This window comes from Mobula hypostoma, chromosome 3 (genome assembly GCF_963921235.1).
Source record: "Mobula hypostoma chromosome 3, sMobHyp1.1, whole genome shotgun sequence".
NCBI lineage: Eukaryota > Metazoa > Chordata > Chondrichthyes > Myliobatiformes > Myliobatidae > Mobula > Mobula hypostoma.
Genome location: NC_086099.1, coordinates 195,809,209 through 195,829,484, shown reverse-complemented (window position 1 = coordinate 195,829,484; position 20,276 = coordinate 195,809,209). Strand labels below are relative to the sequence as shown.

Here is a 20,276-nt window from a genome sequence, read left to right as displayed (position 1 = left end):
TTCTGCTGGTGTTGGGTATGTAAAATAAAAACAGAAAATTCTCAGTGGATCGGGCAGTATATGAGAAGAAAGATACTGAGTTAATGTTTCAGATACTGAGTTAGTGTCTGGTAGATGGTGTTGAGGTGACCTCTAAATTTCATAATGGATTCGTATGTCAATACATTGCTATAAAATATGTAAATAAAAGCCTAATCTTGAGGTTGATGGTTGTACTCCTTTGGTCAATTTTCAGCTTGGATTGCTTAATAAATTAGACACATTGTTCATGTCAGTGGGATGACTTCCCTTCAAAGTTAATCAGCTGCATTTCACCACACCCAAATGACAAGGTTTATCATACATGCTTTCAAAGTTGTCCTCAGTTGTAATTCACTGTTTTCAATATTTAATGTTTCATTGGTATATGCAGAGTAGTTTCTCCATACTTTCAGTATGGAGGAAGTACTTGTAATATTTGATTCAAGTGCAAAATAGTCATTAAACTGCTGCAAATAACAGCCATCACTTTTTATCTTGTGCCTCAAGAAAACAGTTGATATGAAACAATGTCCTATGAGCAGATAAACCTTGGAAGAGATGAATTTGTCTGAAAAGACATTTTCAGAATGTGTCACGAGCTCTTTTGCTGAATTTTTTTGCAAGTTATGTTTCAAGGATGTTGCCAATTTGCCTTGAAGCGACTGCATTTTCTAAATGCAATGTTGAGCTGTCAAAAAACAGCAAATTTTTATCAAATGCAGATTGTGTTGAAAATACTCAGTTGTGCAGGCACTAACTGCAGACATAATGTTTATGTTCAGCTCAATTAAAAGAATATAAAGAACATAGATATAGAAGCAGAGATTGGCCATTTAGTCCTTCGTGCCTGCTCCACCATAGTGACAATATGCACATCTTACCTCAGTGCCACCTTCGTCCACATACATTTTATCCCTTGATTGTATCAAAAAAATTATCAATTGAAATATACATACCTCAAACCTGTTTTCCTTCTGCCGAGATTGTGCCCTATTTTCTTGACTAATTTTATCTTTCAGATTGCTGCCTTTACAACATTTAGTGTTTTTATTAATGATTATTGACAGATTAAGTTGCAGTGAATAAATAGGCAGAAAAGTGGAAAGATTGTTCAAATGGTGACTATTCTCATTGAGAAGATGATTTTTTTCATAGAGATGAGAACACAGGTAAAATATGAATTAGTTGAGAGTCCAGATGTGGAATTGCTATGGACAGGATGTAGCAGGGAAGTGGTGATTGATTCTTGTGTCCAAAAGACAAAATTGATAAGCACTGCTTTAGAGGAATTAAACTGGCTACTGTCAAAATGATGGCATTTTCGAACCATTTAGTGAAGTAGATTAAGTATAAATCTTGTCTTATGCAAATAAAGCAGAAGAAGAACCCTACTTGTTAAAGTGAGCATTGTAAAAGAAAATGTTTGAAGATGAATGAAAGCACTGGAATTAAGCTTTGAAAAATAAATGCAGAATAAAACAGTTGTTGTGGATATCAAAAGAAAATTTCATTGATTAAGTGATGAATCTGTATAATTTTTGCAAAGAATTGATATCCTTGTTCTCAGTCAAGGTAGAGACTGAGTTGAAGATGATAATCAGAGAATGAGATGATTCTGCCTTTATTATCAACAATATTCTAGAAAATGCTTGAATAATGTTGGTTAGAAGAAAAAAATTTATGTGCAAGGAGCTTAACGTAATTGCCCTGCATTGGTAGCCAGCGATGAAATAATAGTACCATTCGTAATCATCATACTTGTTCAAAGACTTTCTGGAGATTGTGGATGAGAATATTTACAAGTTATAAAGCCATTTCACTGCAAGCCCCCTCATGGGGTACCAGTGACGTGAGGGGGCAGGACTGTATTTAAAATAAAGATTGAAGGACTTACAGACACGTGGATGGTCTCAATCAGAAAGGCAAGTTTGATGTTAATTCAGTGCAAAATGGAAGAAGATTTTGTTTTAAGAAAAGTATATAACTACAGGTAAAATCTGGAAGGATTAAGATGTTACAGTTAATTTTTAGAGCCAGAGACCCTGTAATTAAGAGTATTTATCTCCCCTGGAATGGACTAACTCCATCTTTTTTTTTGGCTTTTTTTTTGCTGTGTACAATTCACACTCTTCCATATTTTTCAGTGGGACAATGAATCAAAACTGGAGCAATGAAACTTTGGCAGGAGCTTCCTTATATCTAAACAAGTGTGCATTTATACATCTGGAAGTTACCGTTCAGTTTGCACTGTCATAACTAATACTGTTGGTCTAATAGTTGCATTAACTACAAAATAAGGACAGAATAATACCAATTCCAAAGTTGATTAAAATGAGGAATTTGAGGAGTTGACATGAATTGATTCTTACCAGAGGGAAACAAAAGGTGTTTTCAAGGAAAAATTATTAGGTGAAATCTGTTACTTAAGATATTAGATTATCCAGTGTATATTTTTCCATGTCAAACCAATATAATTGGTCAATAATTTTATGGAGGAAGCACTTTAGAAGTGCATAACCTTATTGGACATTAATAATAAATATTCAGACAACAGCTTAACAGCTTCACAGCTTCACACGAGGAAATCTGCAGATGCTGGAATTTCAAGCAACACACATAATAAAAGTTGCTGGTGAACTCAGCAGGCCAGGCAGCATCTATTGGAAGAGGTACAGTAGACGTTTCGGGCCGAGACCCTTCGTCAGGACTATCTGAAAGAAGAGCTAGTAAGAGATTTGAAAGTGGGAGGGGGAGGGGGAGGGGGAGATCCAAAATGATAGGAGAAGACAGGAGGGGGAGGGATGGAGCCAAGAGCTGGACAGGTGATTGGCAAAGGGGATATGAGAGGATCATGGGACAGGAGTCCCAGGGAGAAAGAAAAGGGGGAGGGGGGAGAAAACCAGAGGATGGGCAATGGGTATAGTGAGAGGGAAAGAGGGAGAAAAAGGAGAGAGAGAAAAAGAATGTGAGTACCCCATCTGTTATTTATTTATATACACACCTTCTTTTTCTCTGTACCAGGACAGGATTATTGCTGAGCAACAGATCAAGTATTATTGGAACTCAGCTCTTGATGCAACAGATTCATTTGCATCTACCTTCACATTGGCCAAGGACTCTACTACAGCTCCTATCTCAGTAAAGACACCAAAAATATTGTAGTAGTAATCATACTTCTACTCATGGCCACAGCTTTCATAGGTTATGTACTTCCCTGGGGACAAATATTATTTTGAGGGGCAAAAGTCATGATTAAGTTGTTATCTTCCCTTCCCTTTCTTGGAGATACACAAATTCAATGAATCTGACGGGGCTTCTCAATTAATAATGCCACACTAACCCAATTCTTCACGTTCCGTTTTTATAAAGATTTAAAAATCGGAATTCACTGTTGGGCTTGTCCTCCTCCTCTGTGTCATGTGAGATTGATCAAACATTTAAATATTAGTCTGGAGCAGCTAATTAACTTCAATGGAGGGAATGGGAGATAACATTTTTGTTGATTTTGGCAGTCTGCAGTCTCTCCTAATCTGGTTAAGATGAAGAGTAAAGTTAACTTGTCTGAGCAGTGGTTGTCAGTACACTCCAATAGTATCAACAGATCTGAATGTCTTTGCTGGTGGCCCTGCATTGGATACAAGAAAGGAGACAGCAAAAGCAGGCAGAAAGATGGAAATTAAAACCCTGGCCAAAAAAAATTCACTCATTACATGAAAGAAGTTGTTTTTAATTATAAGGACAAGGACAATGGGACAGATGTGAAGAAGTCTGAGTCCAATTTTGGGCTCACATCTTAATTTATAGACTTGGACAGTTGAACAATTCATACATAATTACATTCTGCTAATAGGCATTTCTTAGAGAACAACAGTTTTAAATTATTAGTGTGCAATGTTTCCATAATGTAGAAATGGTGATTTTAGAAGAAGTAGGGTGAGGTGTGACTTGTTATCTCTGAAATTTCAGTTGTTTTAATTGAACAGATAACAGATTTTTAAAAAAATGTTGGCAAGTGGTCATCTGTAATCCATTGACCCTTCTATAACCTTGCTGATCAGTAGAGGCTGAGGGGTGATGAGATTCACCACCGATTTGTATGTAAAATATGTAAAGATTGGTCAATCATGAGGGACAAGCCTAGAGACTGAACAAGGTGCCTTTTGTTGGTTACTTTTCTTCAGGGTGTAATAGCCCATATGTCAGCAACGGAAGGCGTTTCTTTGTTACTTCAGCAACATTGGTCTGGTGTACCAATTAATGTAAAAGTAGACAGTAAATGAACAGCAACTCTGCAGCAGCAATTCAGTGCAGATATTCACCCTGCTTTTAAATTAGGTGAGCTGTGGCCTACATTACAGTGTATGTCAGAAATTAACATCTTAAATTGATGCCAGCTTGAGGGGTCTTTTAATAAAAATTCATTGACAAGGAGGATTCAGAATCTCATTATATTTTGCGAATCAAATTTAAAACAAAACATCCAACCAGAACAAAGGTTAACATATTGTGCAGAGACTTCTCATCAGAATAAGTTCTGGCGAAGGACATTGACCCATCTTTTCATCTCTGATCTTTTGATAAGTCAGCATAGCTCTGTATTTCTCCTTCTGCCTTTTTCTCACAAAGTCTTAGTATGATAGTGTTTTTTCTGTTTCTCTCATGATTTCAGATTGATTGTGAACTATTTCTAATGTTTAAGTATAATTTTGGATACCCCGTATCTTTAGTGTAGTCATTTGCAAAGTGCACCATGCATGTACGCTGTGACCCCACAGGTCATACCAAAAGTAAAATCGAGTATAGTCTTGCACTGATGACCATCTGGAACTACTAAAGATCAGCTGGTCTATTCAGGGTCAAACTGCAGGAAACCCCATCAGTATCCTTGAAAAGCTCCCCTGGAGAATCTAATATTATTATTCTAAAGTCTGTGTTTTTGTCCCCAGTGTTAAATATTATTTGAAATATATCCACCCAGCACAACAGTTTACAGAATCTAATATCCTCTGTCCAGGTTCAAATTCTTTCAATTTAGTTGCAAAGTTTATCCGTTAATATTATTCTTCAAAAGGAGTACTTCAATTTTAAAAGCAAACTGACAATTAATTATTAAACATAATAAATGGACAGTTCAGTGGACAAAAAACCTTCAATGGCCTTAAAGATTCTAAATTCGCATAAGTTCTTGTCATGTTCCTGTTAAATGATGCTCTCTTTAGTCAAAATAAATTGGAAATAAGATTATATTTTCACAATACAAAGTATCTCGTTGCATGTGTTGGGTAGGGAGGCTTAGACTTGTCTATGATGGTTGCTACTTGCTGCGATAAAGTTGCAATTGGGCAACAAAAAAGGTACTGAGAATGCAGCAGAACATAGGATCCAATCCTCATGCGATGCCAAGCCACACACTCTGTGTAAGTGGATGGAATGCAACTTCACTATTTTCAAATGGTTCACACCACCCCTGCTGTTAAACCCTTAAAAATCTAATGAGGACGGATCTAGCTAAGCTATAATGTTGGACCTCAAGAATAGGTCATAGAAATGTATAGCACAAAAACAGGCCCTTCGATCCATGCCAAAACCATTTAAACTGCCCACTCCCATCGACCTGCACCAGAACCACAACCCTCCGTATCCCTACTATCCATGTAACTATCCAAACTTCGATAAGCATTGAAATTGAACTCACATGAATCACTTGTGCTGGCACCTCATTCCACACTCTCGTGACCCTCTGAGTGAAGAAGTTTCCCCTTATGTTCAATGTGAATGTTTTGAAAGTAATTGTTATATATGGATGCAAAACAGCATTGCTAGTGCGAGGAAAGTCTCTTAGCATCTTTATGTGTAGAGCATAATATGACTGACCCATATGATGTTTGAAAAAATAACTATTTGATTAGAGTGTAAGATTGTTCTTTATCACTGGAATGTCATTATTTCTCTAGTCAGAGCTAGGTTTTAGTATAAGATGACATGAAACCTTTTGTTCTTTTTTTTCTTTGTTCATTCTTTGTTCTTGTAACACCTACTAAAATGCCATTACCACCAAGTTTTCATAGAGTTCCTCATTATTTACATATAAAGAACCCCTGGATCATAATAACACCCAATAAACCAATGTTTATTATGTGTCTGACTTCAACATTATTTTATTAAAATAATTAAATCACCTTTCTCGGTAAGAATTATTCGTTTTGCACTTCAAATAGTTTAATGGTTAAACAATGGATTAATGTGAAAATGGATTTAAATATAATTTTTATTTCATTTTAGATTATTCGCAGCTGTCCTGAGAGAACTATGTTAATAAATGCACGGAAAAAATCTATAAATGGATTAGGAAAGCATGTTCAAGGTGTCTTTTCTGGCCATGTGCATAAGACATTATTAAATTATTCTCTACAGAATAATGGAAGATTACATTCATATGACCTTTCAGGCTTGACCTCGATGGTAAAGATGGTACTTTAAATACCATCTTGTTCATGTAGTTCAGAACTGTATAAAATTATGAAACGTATCTCCCAAAAAGGGCTAATATATTGACCAATTCATCCAAACAGGCAACTGTTGGTGATTGTAAGAACCTGAAAATTATTGAGGGCAATCAGAAAGTTTTGGTTACTGCTTAAAAACCTTGTCCTTAACTCAGAGTACAGCTGACCCCAGTGTTATTGCTGTTTTGGTTATAGAAATTCACCCTCAGAGGGTTCACAAATCACCACCCACTAACACTACTGAGATATGAAATAAAATTTACTGTTGTGGAGTTTATGTACAAAGAAATTAAATTAACACAAAACTTCATTTTCCCATAAGTTGGATCAGCAAATTTGCTGATGATACAAAGATTGGAGGTGTAGTGGACAGTGAGGAAGGTTTTCAATGCTTGCAGAGGGATTTGGACCAGCTGGAAAAATGGGCTGAAAAATGGCAGATAGAGATTAGTACAGACAAGTGTGAGGTATTTCACTTTGGAAGGACAAACCCAGCTAGAACATACAAGGTAAATGGTAGGGCACTGAGGAGTGCAGTAGAACAGAGGGATCTGGGAATACAGATAGAAAATTCCCTAAAAATGACGTCACAGGTAGATGAGGTCGTAAAGAGAGCTTTTGGTACATTGGCCTTTATAAATCAAAGTATTGAGTATAAGAGTTGGAATGTTATGGTGAGGTTGTATAAGACATTGGTGAGGCCGAATTTAGAGTATTGTGTGCAGTTTTGGTCACCTAATTACAGGAAGGATATTAATAAGGTTGAAAGAGTGCAGAAAAGATTTACAAGGATGTTGCCGGGACTTGAGAAACTGAGTTACAGAGAAAGGTAGAATTGGTTAGGACTTTATTCCCTGGAGCGGAGAAGAATGAGGGGAGATTTGATAGAGGTATGTAAAATTATGATGGGTATAGAGAGAGTGAATGCAAGCAGGCTTTTTCCACTGAAGCTAGGGGAGAAAAAAAACCAGAGGACATGGGTTAAGAGTGAAGGGGGAAAAGTTTAAAGAGAACATTAGGGGGGGATTCTTCACACAGAGAGTGGTGGGACTGTGGAATGAGCTGCCAGATGAAGTGGTAAATGTGGGCTCATTTTTAACATTTAAGAAAAACTGGACAGGTACATGGATGAGAGGTGTATGGAAGGATATGGTCCAGGAGCAGGTCAGTGGGATTAGGCAGAAAAATGGTTTGGCACAGCCAGGAAGGACCAAAAGACCTGTTTCTGTGCTGTAATGTTCTATGGTTCTATGAACGTAGTGATACGTGTGCAAATGAAGTAGCTTTGAATTGTGGGAAATAGTGATATAGACTGTTTTCTAGGAATGCAAATCCCTACCTGTAATGTAGGATTTGCTTGTTGATACAGATCAGAAAATAATTTTGTGCCAATATCATTATTATATGCATGAAGCTTGGGCTGGATGGAAGATTACCCATTGCAAAGTGTTGATTCTAGCATTTTCTATGTAAGAAATTGGTATGACTTCAATTCTTATTTTCTGTAACATCTTCACCCCAGCCATATTTCCCCACACTTCTCTACCTTCCCAGCACCAGTGTCAGATTAGCCTATCTCAGTTTCTCGGTTACTGTCATCTGGAGTACTCCAAAATAACAGGGTGGAAGAAACTGTCTTGTGTGGAATATTTTTTTAATGCCCTTTCAGGAGATTAAGCTGTTTTCCATTAGGAAGTACTTCTTTTTGGAGCAGAAACATCCGATCACAGGTGATGGCCAAGTTTGAATGAATGAGACTGATGTTTGAACTTGTGCTCTCCAAGATAGAGTACAAATTTCTGCACATATTTGATCTTAATATTATTTTTAATAAACTGGATTTTATAAAAATCAGCAGTACTCTACACTACGAGCAGAGTACTTCAATTTGACGTGTTTGTGAAGACTACCTACTTGTCACAAGATGATTTGATATTCATGAATTTTACAGAATCCAGGAAAAACACCGGGAAATTCGGGAGCGGCAGGCCCGAGAACGAGACTATGCTGATCCACAAGATTTGAGCAGAACCTATGGATCTGAGGATGACCCAACATATGCTGGCATGAGTTGGTATGAATCTTCTGCGGACATCGGACGCCATCTAGTTTTAAACACTCGACCACAGAGTGCAAGGGAGGAAACACAACCAATGGAAGCAGTCTATGCCCAAGTGAATAAACCAAGAAACGGGAAAATTCCAACTAGTGAAAGGTAATTGGATGTGTTGTTTTGACTGCAGTATACTCAGAAAGGATTCCCGCAGGATCTGCTTGCTTCCTCAGTACTTTCAAAAGTACGAAATGCTTTCTAAAGTAGTGAAATTTGGTGTTCAGTTCATTCATTACTGTACAATTCTGGTGTAAGCCAGGATCTCCAATATACCAGGTGCATCAATCCCCTGACAACCCTTGGTGTAGTTAAAACATTGAGATCCGTGCGGCACTGGACAGCCCATTTGGCCCATGATATTGCGTAGATCTTGACACCAGTTTATACTAAATGTTCTCTTTCTGTCCATCATTCATATCCCTCCAGATAACGGGTATAAAACATTAGAAATGAATTTGAAGATTTCCATGGCAATAATCTGGATGCAAAGTTATGTTAGCTGCTTCACCTTAAAAATAACTACCATTTGTACATGGTTCATAGCCCAGTTATTTTGAAATTTCCATAATAGCATTGGACTGGAGAATTGAAGAATCCTAATCCTTGAAATAACAGTTCATTGGCTACTTTTTTTTGTTCTTTCCAGTTTTGTCCTTCTTGCTCTTATGAAGCCAAATGCTTCCTAGTGATATGATTCGAGGTGCTGAACACTTTCCAATGCCCTGCTCAAGTGAAATGTTATTGTGTCCCTTTACTTTGGGGGGAGGAAAAAGAAAGTGGGAAAGGATTGGGGATGTGAAGTACATGATTGTGTCTCAAGTTTTTACTTTGGATTGCTTGTGGGTAATGGAGCAATAAAATGATATTGCATACTTTTGGCACACATGTAAAGGAAATATTATCACAGCACAAAAGAATGCAGAGCAGCACCAAATATCAGGGGGTCAGATCCCTATTGGATTTGTTTGCACAGAGCCTCTAGACTGGGAAGGAGTGTAGCCCTCACTGCAACAGAAACAGATGGTTTCTTTTCACCTGGCTTATATGGACTAACCTTGTGGAAGCATAGAATGAATTTTGCTTCTGTGTTCTTAGACTTGATAAAGTAATTTTTTTTTTATCAACCCAAACCAGAATCAGATTCCAAGTTACTCTGGATTTGAGCTAATACGGATGCTCCCCACTCACGTTGGTCATATACTGAATACAAATCACTGAAAAATTGGTAGGTAGATAGTCCTTGGTAGGAATTGTTAAGTTCAAAAAGGACATAAGAATAACCAACTAAAGCAGAAGGCAGCAAGACAGATGTAGTATTCGGGCTCGATTGTGTGACATCCAAACACGGTAAAAGTGTCATAAGGCTATTTCTCATGTCTGACGAATCTCATAGAATTTTTTGAGGATGTAACTAGTAGAGTGGATAGGGGAGAACCAGTGGATGTGGTATATTTGGATTTTCAAAAGGCTTTTGACAAGGTCCCACACAGGAGATTAGTGTGCAAACTTAAAGCACACGGTATTGGGGATAAGGTATTGGTGTGGGTGGAGAATTGGTTAGCAGACAGGAAGCAAAGAGTGGGAATAAACGGGACCTTTTCAGAATGGCAGGCGGTGACTAGTGGGGTACCGCAAGGCTCAGTGCTGGGACCCCAGTTGTTTACAATATATATTAATGACTTGGATGAGGGAATTAAATGCAGCATCTCCAAGTTTGCGGATGACACGAAGCTGGGTGGCAGTGTTAGCAGTGAGGAGGATGCTAAGAGGATGCAGGGTGACTTGGATAGGTTAGGTGAGTGCGTAAATTCATGGCAGATGCAATTTAATGTGGATAAATGTGAAGTTATCCACTTGGTGGCAAAAATAGGAAAACAGATTATTATCTGAATGGTGGCCGATTAGGAAAAGGGGAGGTGCAACGAGACCTGGGTGTCATTATACACCAGTCATTGAAAGTGGGCATGCAGGTACAGCAGGCGGTGAAAAAGGCGAATGGTATGCTGGCATTTATAGCGAGAGGATTCGAGTACAGGAGCAGGGAGGTACTACTGCAGTTGTACAAGGCCTTGGTGAGACCACACCTGGAGTATTGTGTGCAGTTTTGGTCTCCTAATCTGAGGAAAGACATCTTTGCCATAGAGGGAGTACAAAGAAGGTTCACCAGATTGATTCCTGGGATGGCAGGTCTTTCATATGAAGAAAGACTGGATGAACTGGGCTTGTACTCGTTGGAATTTAGAAGATTGAGGGGGGATCTGATTGAAACGTATAAGATCCTAAAGGGATTGGACAGGCTAGATGCAGGAAGATTGTTCCCGATGTTGGGGAGGTCCAGAACGAGGGGTCACAGTTTGAGGATAGAGGGGAAGCCTTTTAGGACCGAGATTAGGAAAAACTTCTTCACACAGAGAGTGGTGAATCTGTGGAATTCTCTGCCACAGCAAACTGTTGAGGCCAGTTCATTGGCTATGTTTAAGAGGGAGTTAGATATGGCCCTTGTGGCTACAGGGGTCAGGGGGTATGGAGGGAAGGCTGGGTTCTGAGTTGGATGATCAGCCATGATCATAATAAATGGCGTTGCAGGCTCGAAGGGCCGAATGGCCTACTCCTGCACCTATTTTCTATGTTTCTATAGTGTCAGGTATGGGTATAGCTAATCAAATATACCACTTAAGATTCAAACTGAGGACAGTTTTCAATTAGTTAACAGTAGGTTATTGGCTATTTTCATAACTAAGCATATTTCTCGATAAAAGATTAGAGATAAGGGCACTTACATTATTTGCTGAGCTTAAATGTTCAGTGATGGGAGTTTACAAGCTGTTTCAGGATGCATGGACTCAGGCTGATGGAATGGCCTAACTCCTGCTTAATAACCTTGTGAACTGGAAAACAAAGTGTACCTCTCAAATGGTGTACTATCATCCAATATTTAAATTTTATGAAACAACACACATCAAAGTTGCTGGTGAACGCAGCAGGCCAAGCAGCATCTATAGGAAGAGGCGCAGTCGACGTTTCAGGCCGAGACCCTTCGTCAGGATTAAAATTTTATGGTGCTTGTTTCACTTAAACAGGTACTGTATTAGAGGAAATTACCTTAAGATTATGAAAATGTTCTTTAAAAAGGAAGACAGGTGGAGCAAATCCTAACAGACTTGTATGATTAACTCCACCTCACCTGGCAATTGTGAACGAACTACTGCACATTCACACATTTCTTGTAATTATGAATGTGTTATTGAGATTGTTGATAAGAGTGCTGTTTTTAGTTGGAGATAATTTTATGTTGCTCTCAAGATATTATAATTAGGTTTACTTATTAAGTTAGTGCTTGGCAGGCACTCAAAACTAGAATTGGTTTTGATTTCAGAACGTTCCATTTTATTCATCCGAGTTGTACCAGGTGAAGTTTATAATATACTAGATGAAGATTGTTGTGTTTTGTTTCTGAGATCTCCTTAGTTTATCAAGTTGCTTCCAGAGAAAGTGATCCATATTTGTTTATGTAATATGCTTTCTACCAAGTAACTGTAAACTTCCTGTGTTCTGGTTTCTATGTAGTGTGCATACGTATGTCTTAAAGAAAAAAAAAATCCAACATAGGATGATGTAGTTAATTTGCAATTCTGACGACCTGCTCATTTTTAAAAGCCAAAACAATCTTTGAAGTGTTGGAACTTCAGTTTTTGATTAGAGAGGAAGAATGCACAGGAGATGGGATTGAGGAAATGTACTTCCTCTGGAGGTCCATGAGACAGGATATGTATGGGTCCCACCCAGGAACAGAGAGTTATAATAGTTATTCTCGATGTCTATATGCTTGTCAACAGGCATCAACTTTGTTTTTCTTTTCTGTAATCAAGAATACTAGTCCTATGATCTGCAGTTTTCTCATAGACTTCTTCATGCTGTGACATTTTTCATGTATAATGTACAGTGATTCTTGACCAACTCAATTATGTCAAGTGATGTAACGCTCCTTGCAAATGAACTCCCAACCATTTGCTGTAAACTGTAGCAGCATAATACAATAGTTCAAACAAAAACAGATTTTTGACTGTTTTGGCTTTGCGTTATTAATCATGGCAGAAGTAACAAGAGTTCACAATTTTTTTTCTTTTCTGTTTAATTCAGCTTTACTGTGTTTACAACACTGCCAAAATAAGTCTGTATTGGTGCCTGTAACACCAACAGATGTGCTAGCGTACAATTATAGTCAGAAAATTAAGATTACTGCTTATAGTTGTGAGCAGTTACAGAATTTCTTTAGAGTATCCAGTGTTGCCACTATCAACACAAAAATATCAACGCTTTTAGAATCATTGAACCCTTTACTTTTCCCTTCAGCCTTTCAGTAATTATTTAGTAAGTTACAAGACTGTGTCAGAATTGTATGATAAGCTGCTCATAACCTCTTTGTTCTCTATTTCAGAGTTGTATGTCTAATTATTTTGAGAATTGCATCGCTCCTGAAAATTTTCCAACACTCTAAATTACAGACAACAATCTTAGTCAGACCAAAACTGAGAGCTCTATTTAGTGATTAAGTTTTTGTGGCTGACTAAATAATCTAATGCAGTGTCATGAACCTATCTAGTTTCAGGAGCTGGGCTATTAAAGATGAGTGCAGTTGAAGATCTCCAATTTAAATATCTATACTTCAAATAGATCCAATATTCAAATATTTCCACTTTCAGAGTTCTTTCTTGAATGCCTCAGGAGTTGTCAGAAGTTGTTACTCAATTGTCTGTACTTGTGAACTATAAAAAGATTACTCAAAATATTGAGAACAATAGATATCTGTAATCCAGACTGTAACACAGCTTTTTCCAAGCAATTTGGAGCGGAGGCCTGGAATTGTACTTGTTTATATTTAATAAAAGAATATTGCTGACAAATATGCTGATAACTTTTTTAAAAGATGTAAATCTGAGTCAATGTGCTAGTGACCATAAATTCCCTTCCTTAATTTCAAGTAGCTAAGCTTTTTCCATGGAAGAGTGGTGTGGTTCCCCTTCTGTTCAGTATTTTATTTTATTTTGTTGAGTCAAATAATTAAAATATAAAACATATTTATAAATATTTGCCTGATTTAAAATTATATTTTGCTTCAAAATTCTTCTAATTTATTGACACATTCAGACCATTTAGTATAAGCTGATAGTGTGTGACATTTCTGTGCTTTGGAACTGTGCGGCACAGTAGTATACCTCTAAAATGAGTCTTTGTAAACAGCACTAACAGTTGGATTAGTTCCAATGTCATTTTCCTTTCATGCCCCATCTGTTTTTTTGGCAGAAGTCAGCTCTGATAAAGCCAGAGCTTTCTTTCCATTAAAAGGTCATTTCGAACCCTTCGCTTCAAAATGACATTTGTGATAATAGCTCAGTAGTAAAGTTCCATTGGGCTTTAAAAAGTGTTAAAAGTGCACAACATCCCTGTGTCAAGCCTAGTTTGGTGTACAGAGTACAGAACTGAAAGGAATTTAATTTAAAACTGTTGTGCGGGCACCATTTTGCAAAATTGCTGCTGCTTTATATTTTTCTCAAACGTGACAAAGCAAAATGGTTACCCCACTAGTCTAGCACCATTTAGTCTGGGATTACTGATCCAGATATAGAGGGGATCTCACCACATGACTGAGTTTTAAATAACTTGAAATAAAAAGCTGTATTATTAATGGTGGCTGCAATACTACCAGGTTATCATAAAAATCCAAAAGGATTGCAGGTACTTTATAGGAAAGAAATCTGCCACTCATCATGCCTATATGTGACCCACAAATGTGACCTCTAAAATAGCCTTGCATGCCACTCAGATCAGGGCTGTTTAAGATGGACAATTATTCCAGTAACATCCATATCCCAAGAATAAAATAGAATTTTGTGTGACTGAGGAAGAAATTTAAAGTCTCTTGCACTTTACCAGAATACACAAGAACAGAATTATGTTTTTCGGCCCTTTGGGTCTGCTCCACATTCCCATCATCGCTGATTTATTATCTCTCCCTTAACCCCCTTGCCCCCCATTCTTCTGCCTTCTCTCCTTAACCTTTGATGCCCTTACTAAACTAGAACCTATGAACCTCCACTTTAAATAACTTGACATCCACAGCCTCTGTGGCAATGAATTCCACAGATTTACTATCATCTGGTTAAAGAAATCACTCCCCAGCTCTGTTCTAAAAAGATGACCTTGTATTCTGAGGCTGTGCTCTTGGTCCTAGACTCCCCTCTGTAGGAAAATTCCTCTCCACATCCACTCTATCTAGGCCTTTCAACATTCGATATGTTTTAATGAGATCCACACCCCCCCCCCCCAGCTCCAGTGAGTGCAGTAATGAATACAGTGACAACAATTGGACTGTATTATGCTCAAGGAAAAGATAAAGGAGAATTATTTATGGTGAAATAATACAGTTCACAAAATAAGATGTTTCAATATAGTTTTTATTTTGCATATAATTACTAAGAGAAAGCTGTTCAGTGTTCATGTAAATCTCAAAAGGTTTATAGCATAGAATGAGGTAGTTCAACACATCATATTCACATCAATTCTAACTTCTAGTACAGCCCTGTACCATCATGGCTTTTCAAATATACATGCCAAGAACTTTTCAATGTGATAAGACTCTGATTATTTCATACTTTCAGGCATGAATTCCAAGCCCCCAACTCGCTATCTGACCCCCTCTGGTGGGGGAAAAAGTCTTCCCTCTAATCCTTCATCCTTCTGTCAATTACTTTAAATTTGTCCCTTTTTTTTTCATTTCTCTGAAGGCAATCAGTCCCTTCTGTTTACTTCGTCCAGGCCTGTCATGATCCTATACACCTTGATTAAATCTCCCCACAGCTTCCTGTTGTCCATGGAAATCAAATTCTGCCTATCTGAAGTTGAAGTTAAATTGAAGTTAAAACTTTCCCATCCTGGCAACATCTTTTACATTTCCTCTGCATTCTTCACAATGCAATTGTATTGTGAAGCAATGCAATTGCATTGTGAAGCATGCAGAGGAAATGTAAAAGATGTTGCCAGGATGGGAAAGTTTTAACTTCAGTTTAAGCAATTGAAGCAATACAATCATGTTTTTTTTTTATCCCTGTTGTGTAGTGACCAAAGAAAATTTACCCAGACGTTGTTGGGATTTGAGGACCTGAATTATAGGGAAAGGTTGAACGGATTAGGCATTTATTTCTTGGAGCATAGGAGAATGAGGGGAGATCTTGTAGAGGTATACAGAATTACAAGAGGCATAGACATGCTGGCCTTTACAGCTGAGGTTGGATGAGACTAGAACTCGAGGTCATACTGTCAATTTTGAGGGAAAGCCATGAGATTTAAGGGGAATCTGAGGGGGAGCTTCACTCAGGGTGGTGCTAGTGTGGAACGAGTTGCCACTGGAAGTGGTGGATGCGGATTCAGAGAAGTTTTGATAGGTCCATAAATGAGAGAAGTATGGAGGGCAATGGTCTGGGTGCAGGTGGGTGGGACTAGGCAGAAAAGCGGGTTGGCATGGACTAGATGGGCCATAGGGCCTGTTTCTGTGCTGTAGTGTTTTAACCCAAATTATATATCACTTTAAATCCGTGGCTGAGCACATATTGTATATAGATGTAGATTAACCTTCCTGCTCTTTGCTAACAAAGCAAAATATCTTGTGTACCCTTTCTATTCTCACAAACTCACCTTGTAAGTTTGGAGTGAGTTTGCATTCCACGCTGACAAGGTGAATTGGAATGCAAGAGGAGAGATTCTCGTTCTCCAATATCTCTCATTTATTTTCTGTTATTTTTTGCCTTGTTACATATACCCATATTTATACGAACCTGTTCTTTTCTGGATTGAATTCCCAGACATCCCACCCTGCAAAAAACTCATTTTAGGGAGGCAGCTCCATCGCAGCAAGCAACACTGTCATTATATTTGACCCCTATTAGGCAGGGGTACACTTTAGTGTAGTCTGGGGCACATGGCCAAGTGGTTAAGGCATTGGACTAGTGAACTGAAGATCGTGAATTCGAGCCCCAGCCGAGGCAACGTGTTGTGTCCTTGAGCAAGGCACTTAATCACACATTGCTCTGCGATGACACCAGTGCCAAGCTGTATCAGCCCTAGTGCCCTTCCCCTGGACAACATCGGTGTCGTGGAGTGGAGAGACCTGCAGCATGGGCAACTGTTGGTCTTCCATACAACCTTGCCAAGGCCTGCACCCTGGAGAGTGAAGACTTTCCAGGCGCAAATCCATGGTCTCGCAAGCCTAACAGATGCCTTTTAAAAAGTCTGGGGTGACGTCCGTTTTATATTTTCTTTTTTTTTTGGAACACTCTGCCATGGCACTCTCTCCCTCTCTCACATGTACTCTCTTGCTCTCTCTCTCGCTCTCAAAAAAAAATCGATTTCCGGGATATTGTACAAACGTTTGTATATAACTTGCAGGCATCAGGGAGCCACTATCAATATGTGGGAGACTTCCGGGAGAGGTGGGATGTCCGAATTCCACTTGGCAGTAACCCACCCCCTCACTTCTCAAAGCTTGTCCACCATCTACAAGTCTCAAGTCGGGTGTGTGATGGGATACTGTCCATTTGCCTGAACAACTGTGGCCTCAAGAATCTTGACACCATGCAGGACAAAGCTGCCCACAGGATAGGCACCCATCCACAGTGATTCATTCACTACACCAATGCACAGTAGTTTGTGCCATCTACAGGATGCACGACAGCAACTCCCCAGCACACTCGTGCACCCACTCACCCACCCACCTGGTCAGGCAGCATCCATAAAAATAACAAACAGTTTTGGGCCAAGACTCTTCTTCAGGACTGGAATGGAAGGGGGAACATGGCAGAATAAAAAAGATGGGGGAGGTGAAGCAGGACAGCTAGAGGATGATAGTTGAAACCAGGTGGGTGGGAAAAGTAAAGGGCTAGAGATGAAGGAATCTGATAGGAGAAAGGGAAGGAGGAGGTGATAGGCAGGTAGAGAAGAGGTAAGAGGCCAGAGTGGGGAATAGAAAAAAGAAGCAGGGCAGGGAGATTTTTTCTTTACTGAAGGGAGAAATTGATATTTATGCCATCAGGTTGGAGGCTACCCGGACGGAATACAAGGGTTTTCTCCTCCACCATGTGAGTGGTCTCATTGTGGCACAAGAGGAGGCCATGGACCAACAAATTGGTATGGGAATCTGAATGAAAATGTTTGGCTAACAAGCAGTTCCACTTTTGGCAGATGGAGCAGAGGTGTTTGACGAAGCAGTTCCCCGATTTACAGCGAGTTTCACCAATGTAGAGGAGGCCACATTGGGAACACTGGATGCAGTGGATGGCCCTAGCAGATTCACAAGTGAATTGTTGACTCACATCGAAGGGCCATTTGGGTCCTGAATGGAGGTGAATGGGCAGGTGTAGAACTTCTGCCATTTGCATGAATACACAGCATCTTCAAACCCACAATCTCCAGCAGGTAGAAAGACAAGAACAACAAAAGTATGGGAACTTCCCCATCTTGAACTTGCCCTCTAATGCACACACCATCCTGACTTGAACCGACATCGCTGTTCATTCGTCATTTAATCAATGTCCTAGAACTTTCTACCTCACCCATTGTGGGTAAAGAGTGCAGCAATTCAAGAAGGCAGTTCAGCACCACCTTCTCAAGAGCAATTAGGGATGGGAGCTTAAATATGTTTTACAAAATGCTGGAAAAACTCAGTAAGTCAAGCAGATCTATGGAGGGAAATAAATAAACAGTTGACATTTGGTACCAAAGGCTCTTCATCAGGAAGAAACCCTTGTGATTTGGGTGGGGTGCTACGATACCTGGTTCCAAAAATACAATATAATTTTTGTTTTAAGGAGTTAATATGCATTATTGCTGTTTATTATATTCAATATATTAGCCAATTACAGTTCTTTAGTTGAGGCTAAAAGGAGAAGTGAACTTATTGTTAACAATTCTGTTTCTGAACAGTGGAGACAAGCTTGCAAATAGATATTGAGGTTGTGAGCTCAGTAGCAGATGTTTTATTCACGTATGGAATGAGCGGTGTCAGGCAACAGACATGAAGTTACCCCCAAATACAATGATCCATCACAACAGAATCCCATTGCTTTTAGCTGCTTTCTTTGCAATTCAGATATGTTCTACATGACAGTCACAGCCGAGACAGGAAAATAATGAAATCTGCTGTCAGAAAAGATCTTGGTGCTTTAAGGGCGGGGTGATTGTTATCCTATCATTGTGCCCAAACCCTGAAAATGAAGGCTATTGTTAATCTGTCACAATCTGCAAGATTATAGCAGCCTTACAAAAAAAATGATACTGGAGGTGCAGTATTGCTTTCTTAAGCAGCCGCATAAATGAAAGACCATCTTCATCTAGTTTCAAGTTGAGAACTCAAGGAAAAAAATCACCACAGCTGTAATGTTTTTGTTTGTATTGTGATATATGTGGTTTCCCATTTCAAAAATTAAACATTTGTTTTGCTTGCCAGACAGGCACAAAAATGAATATGCATCTGGCAGTATTTGAACACTTTCCGGTTCCAGCATTAAATAGAAAATGACAGGCCTTTTAAAATGGTAATGCTGTATTAAGATGTAATGCAATATACAGTGAAATAGTGCTTCCACAAAGGCACCAGTACAAATGGAGGACATAGCTCCTAATGACATCAGTGAAAACTGTTGTGCTTCTCTGAAAATACAATTGCATTAGTGATAACCGTAATTATTGATGGACACTAATAGCAAAATGATACCATTGGGTCTCAAGCTTTTATATCTAGCCTGTCCCTCCAGGTGAGATACTGATTATATGGTTTATGTTTTTTTTACTCCAGATTTAGGAGTCAGTGTGCAGAACCAAATCCTGTAGTGTACAGAGAGGATGAGGTGAATCATCATGGTGTGGTTAGTCAGCGTCATGTTTGGCTTTTAGTTCTGGAATTGTAATACAGTTTCATCCAGCAGGTGTGAAAATTAGCTCAAAAGTACTAATTAACAAATGGAATCTGGTTATATTTTTCACTAAAATGGGAGCAGAGTAACATAAAAAAATTAACTGTAAGCCAAAGGAGGGTTTTGGAATTGGAATCCTAGCTGCTTTTACAGAGCAGGTTTAGATAAATTTAATATAAAGTTAAGATCTCCAGGTTGCAAGAATTGCCCTGTGTCTTCCATTTAGTAAACAATTTGCAGCAATTGTATCTTGAAAAGCATTTTTTAATGTTTGAAAATATTTTAACATCTGCCATCACTTTGACTCAAAATTGGATGCTGATCTTTCCCCTCCAGAGTTTCTGAAGTCACTGCTTAGATTTCTATTGGCTATTTCCGCATTGTGCTGTGATAGTTTTCCCTTAATTGCATATGCAAAACTTGTGGTTTGGTCTGTGAATTTTTTTCATTTTAGTATTGATTATTAAATTTTCCAGTATAGCCCTTTTGATATATTTGTTCAGGACCTGAGGCATTTATCACAGGACTTACCTTGACAAGAGGACATTAATTGGAACTTACAGGGGTGGGGGGTGGGGAAGCTGGATGTGAATTTCATAGGTGCTAAATCCAAATTTTTCATCTTGCATAGCACAAAAAAATCAGAAGTACCAGCCATTGTATGATTATTTA

At 38.7% G+C, this 20,276-nt stretch overlaps 1 protein-coding gene across 5 annotated transcripts in view; it reads left to right on the top strand.

Moving 5' to 3' along the window:
* The window catches only part of pard3aa (par-3 family cell polarity regulator alpha, a), an 883,471-nt gene that overhangs the window by 782,641 nt on the left and 80,554 nt on the right, over positions 1 to 20,276 (top strand). For all 5 annotated transcript variants that reach the window (XM_063044362.1, XM_063044364.1, XM_063044363.1 and 2 more), the window contains one exon: positions 8,479 to 8,742. In XM_063044362.1, the coding sequence (XP_062900432.1) occupies positions 8,479 to 8,742 (264 nt within the window). The remainder of the gene's footprint in view (positions 1 to 8,478; positions 8,743 to 20,276) is intronic.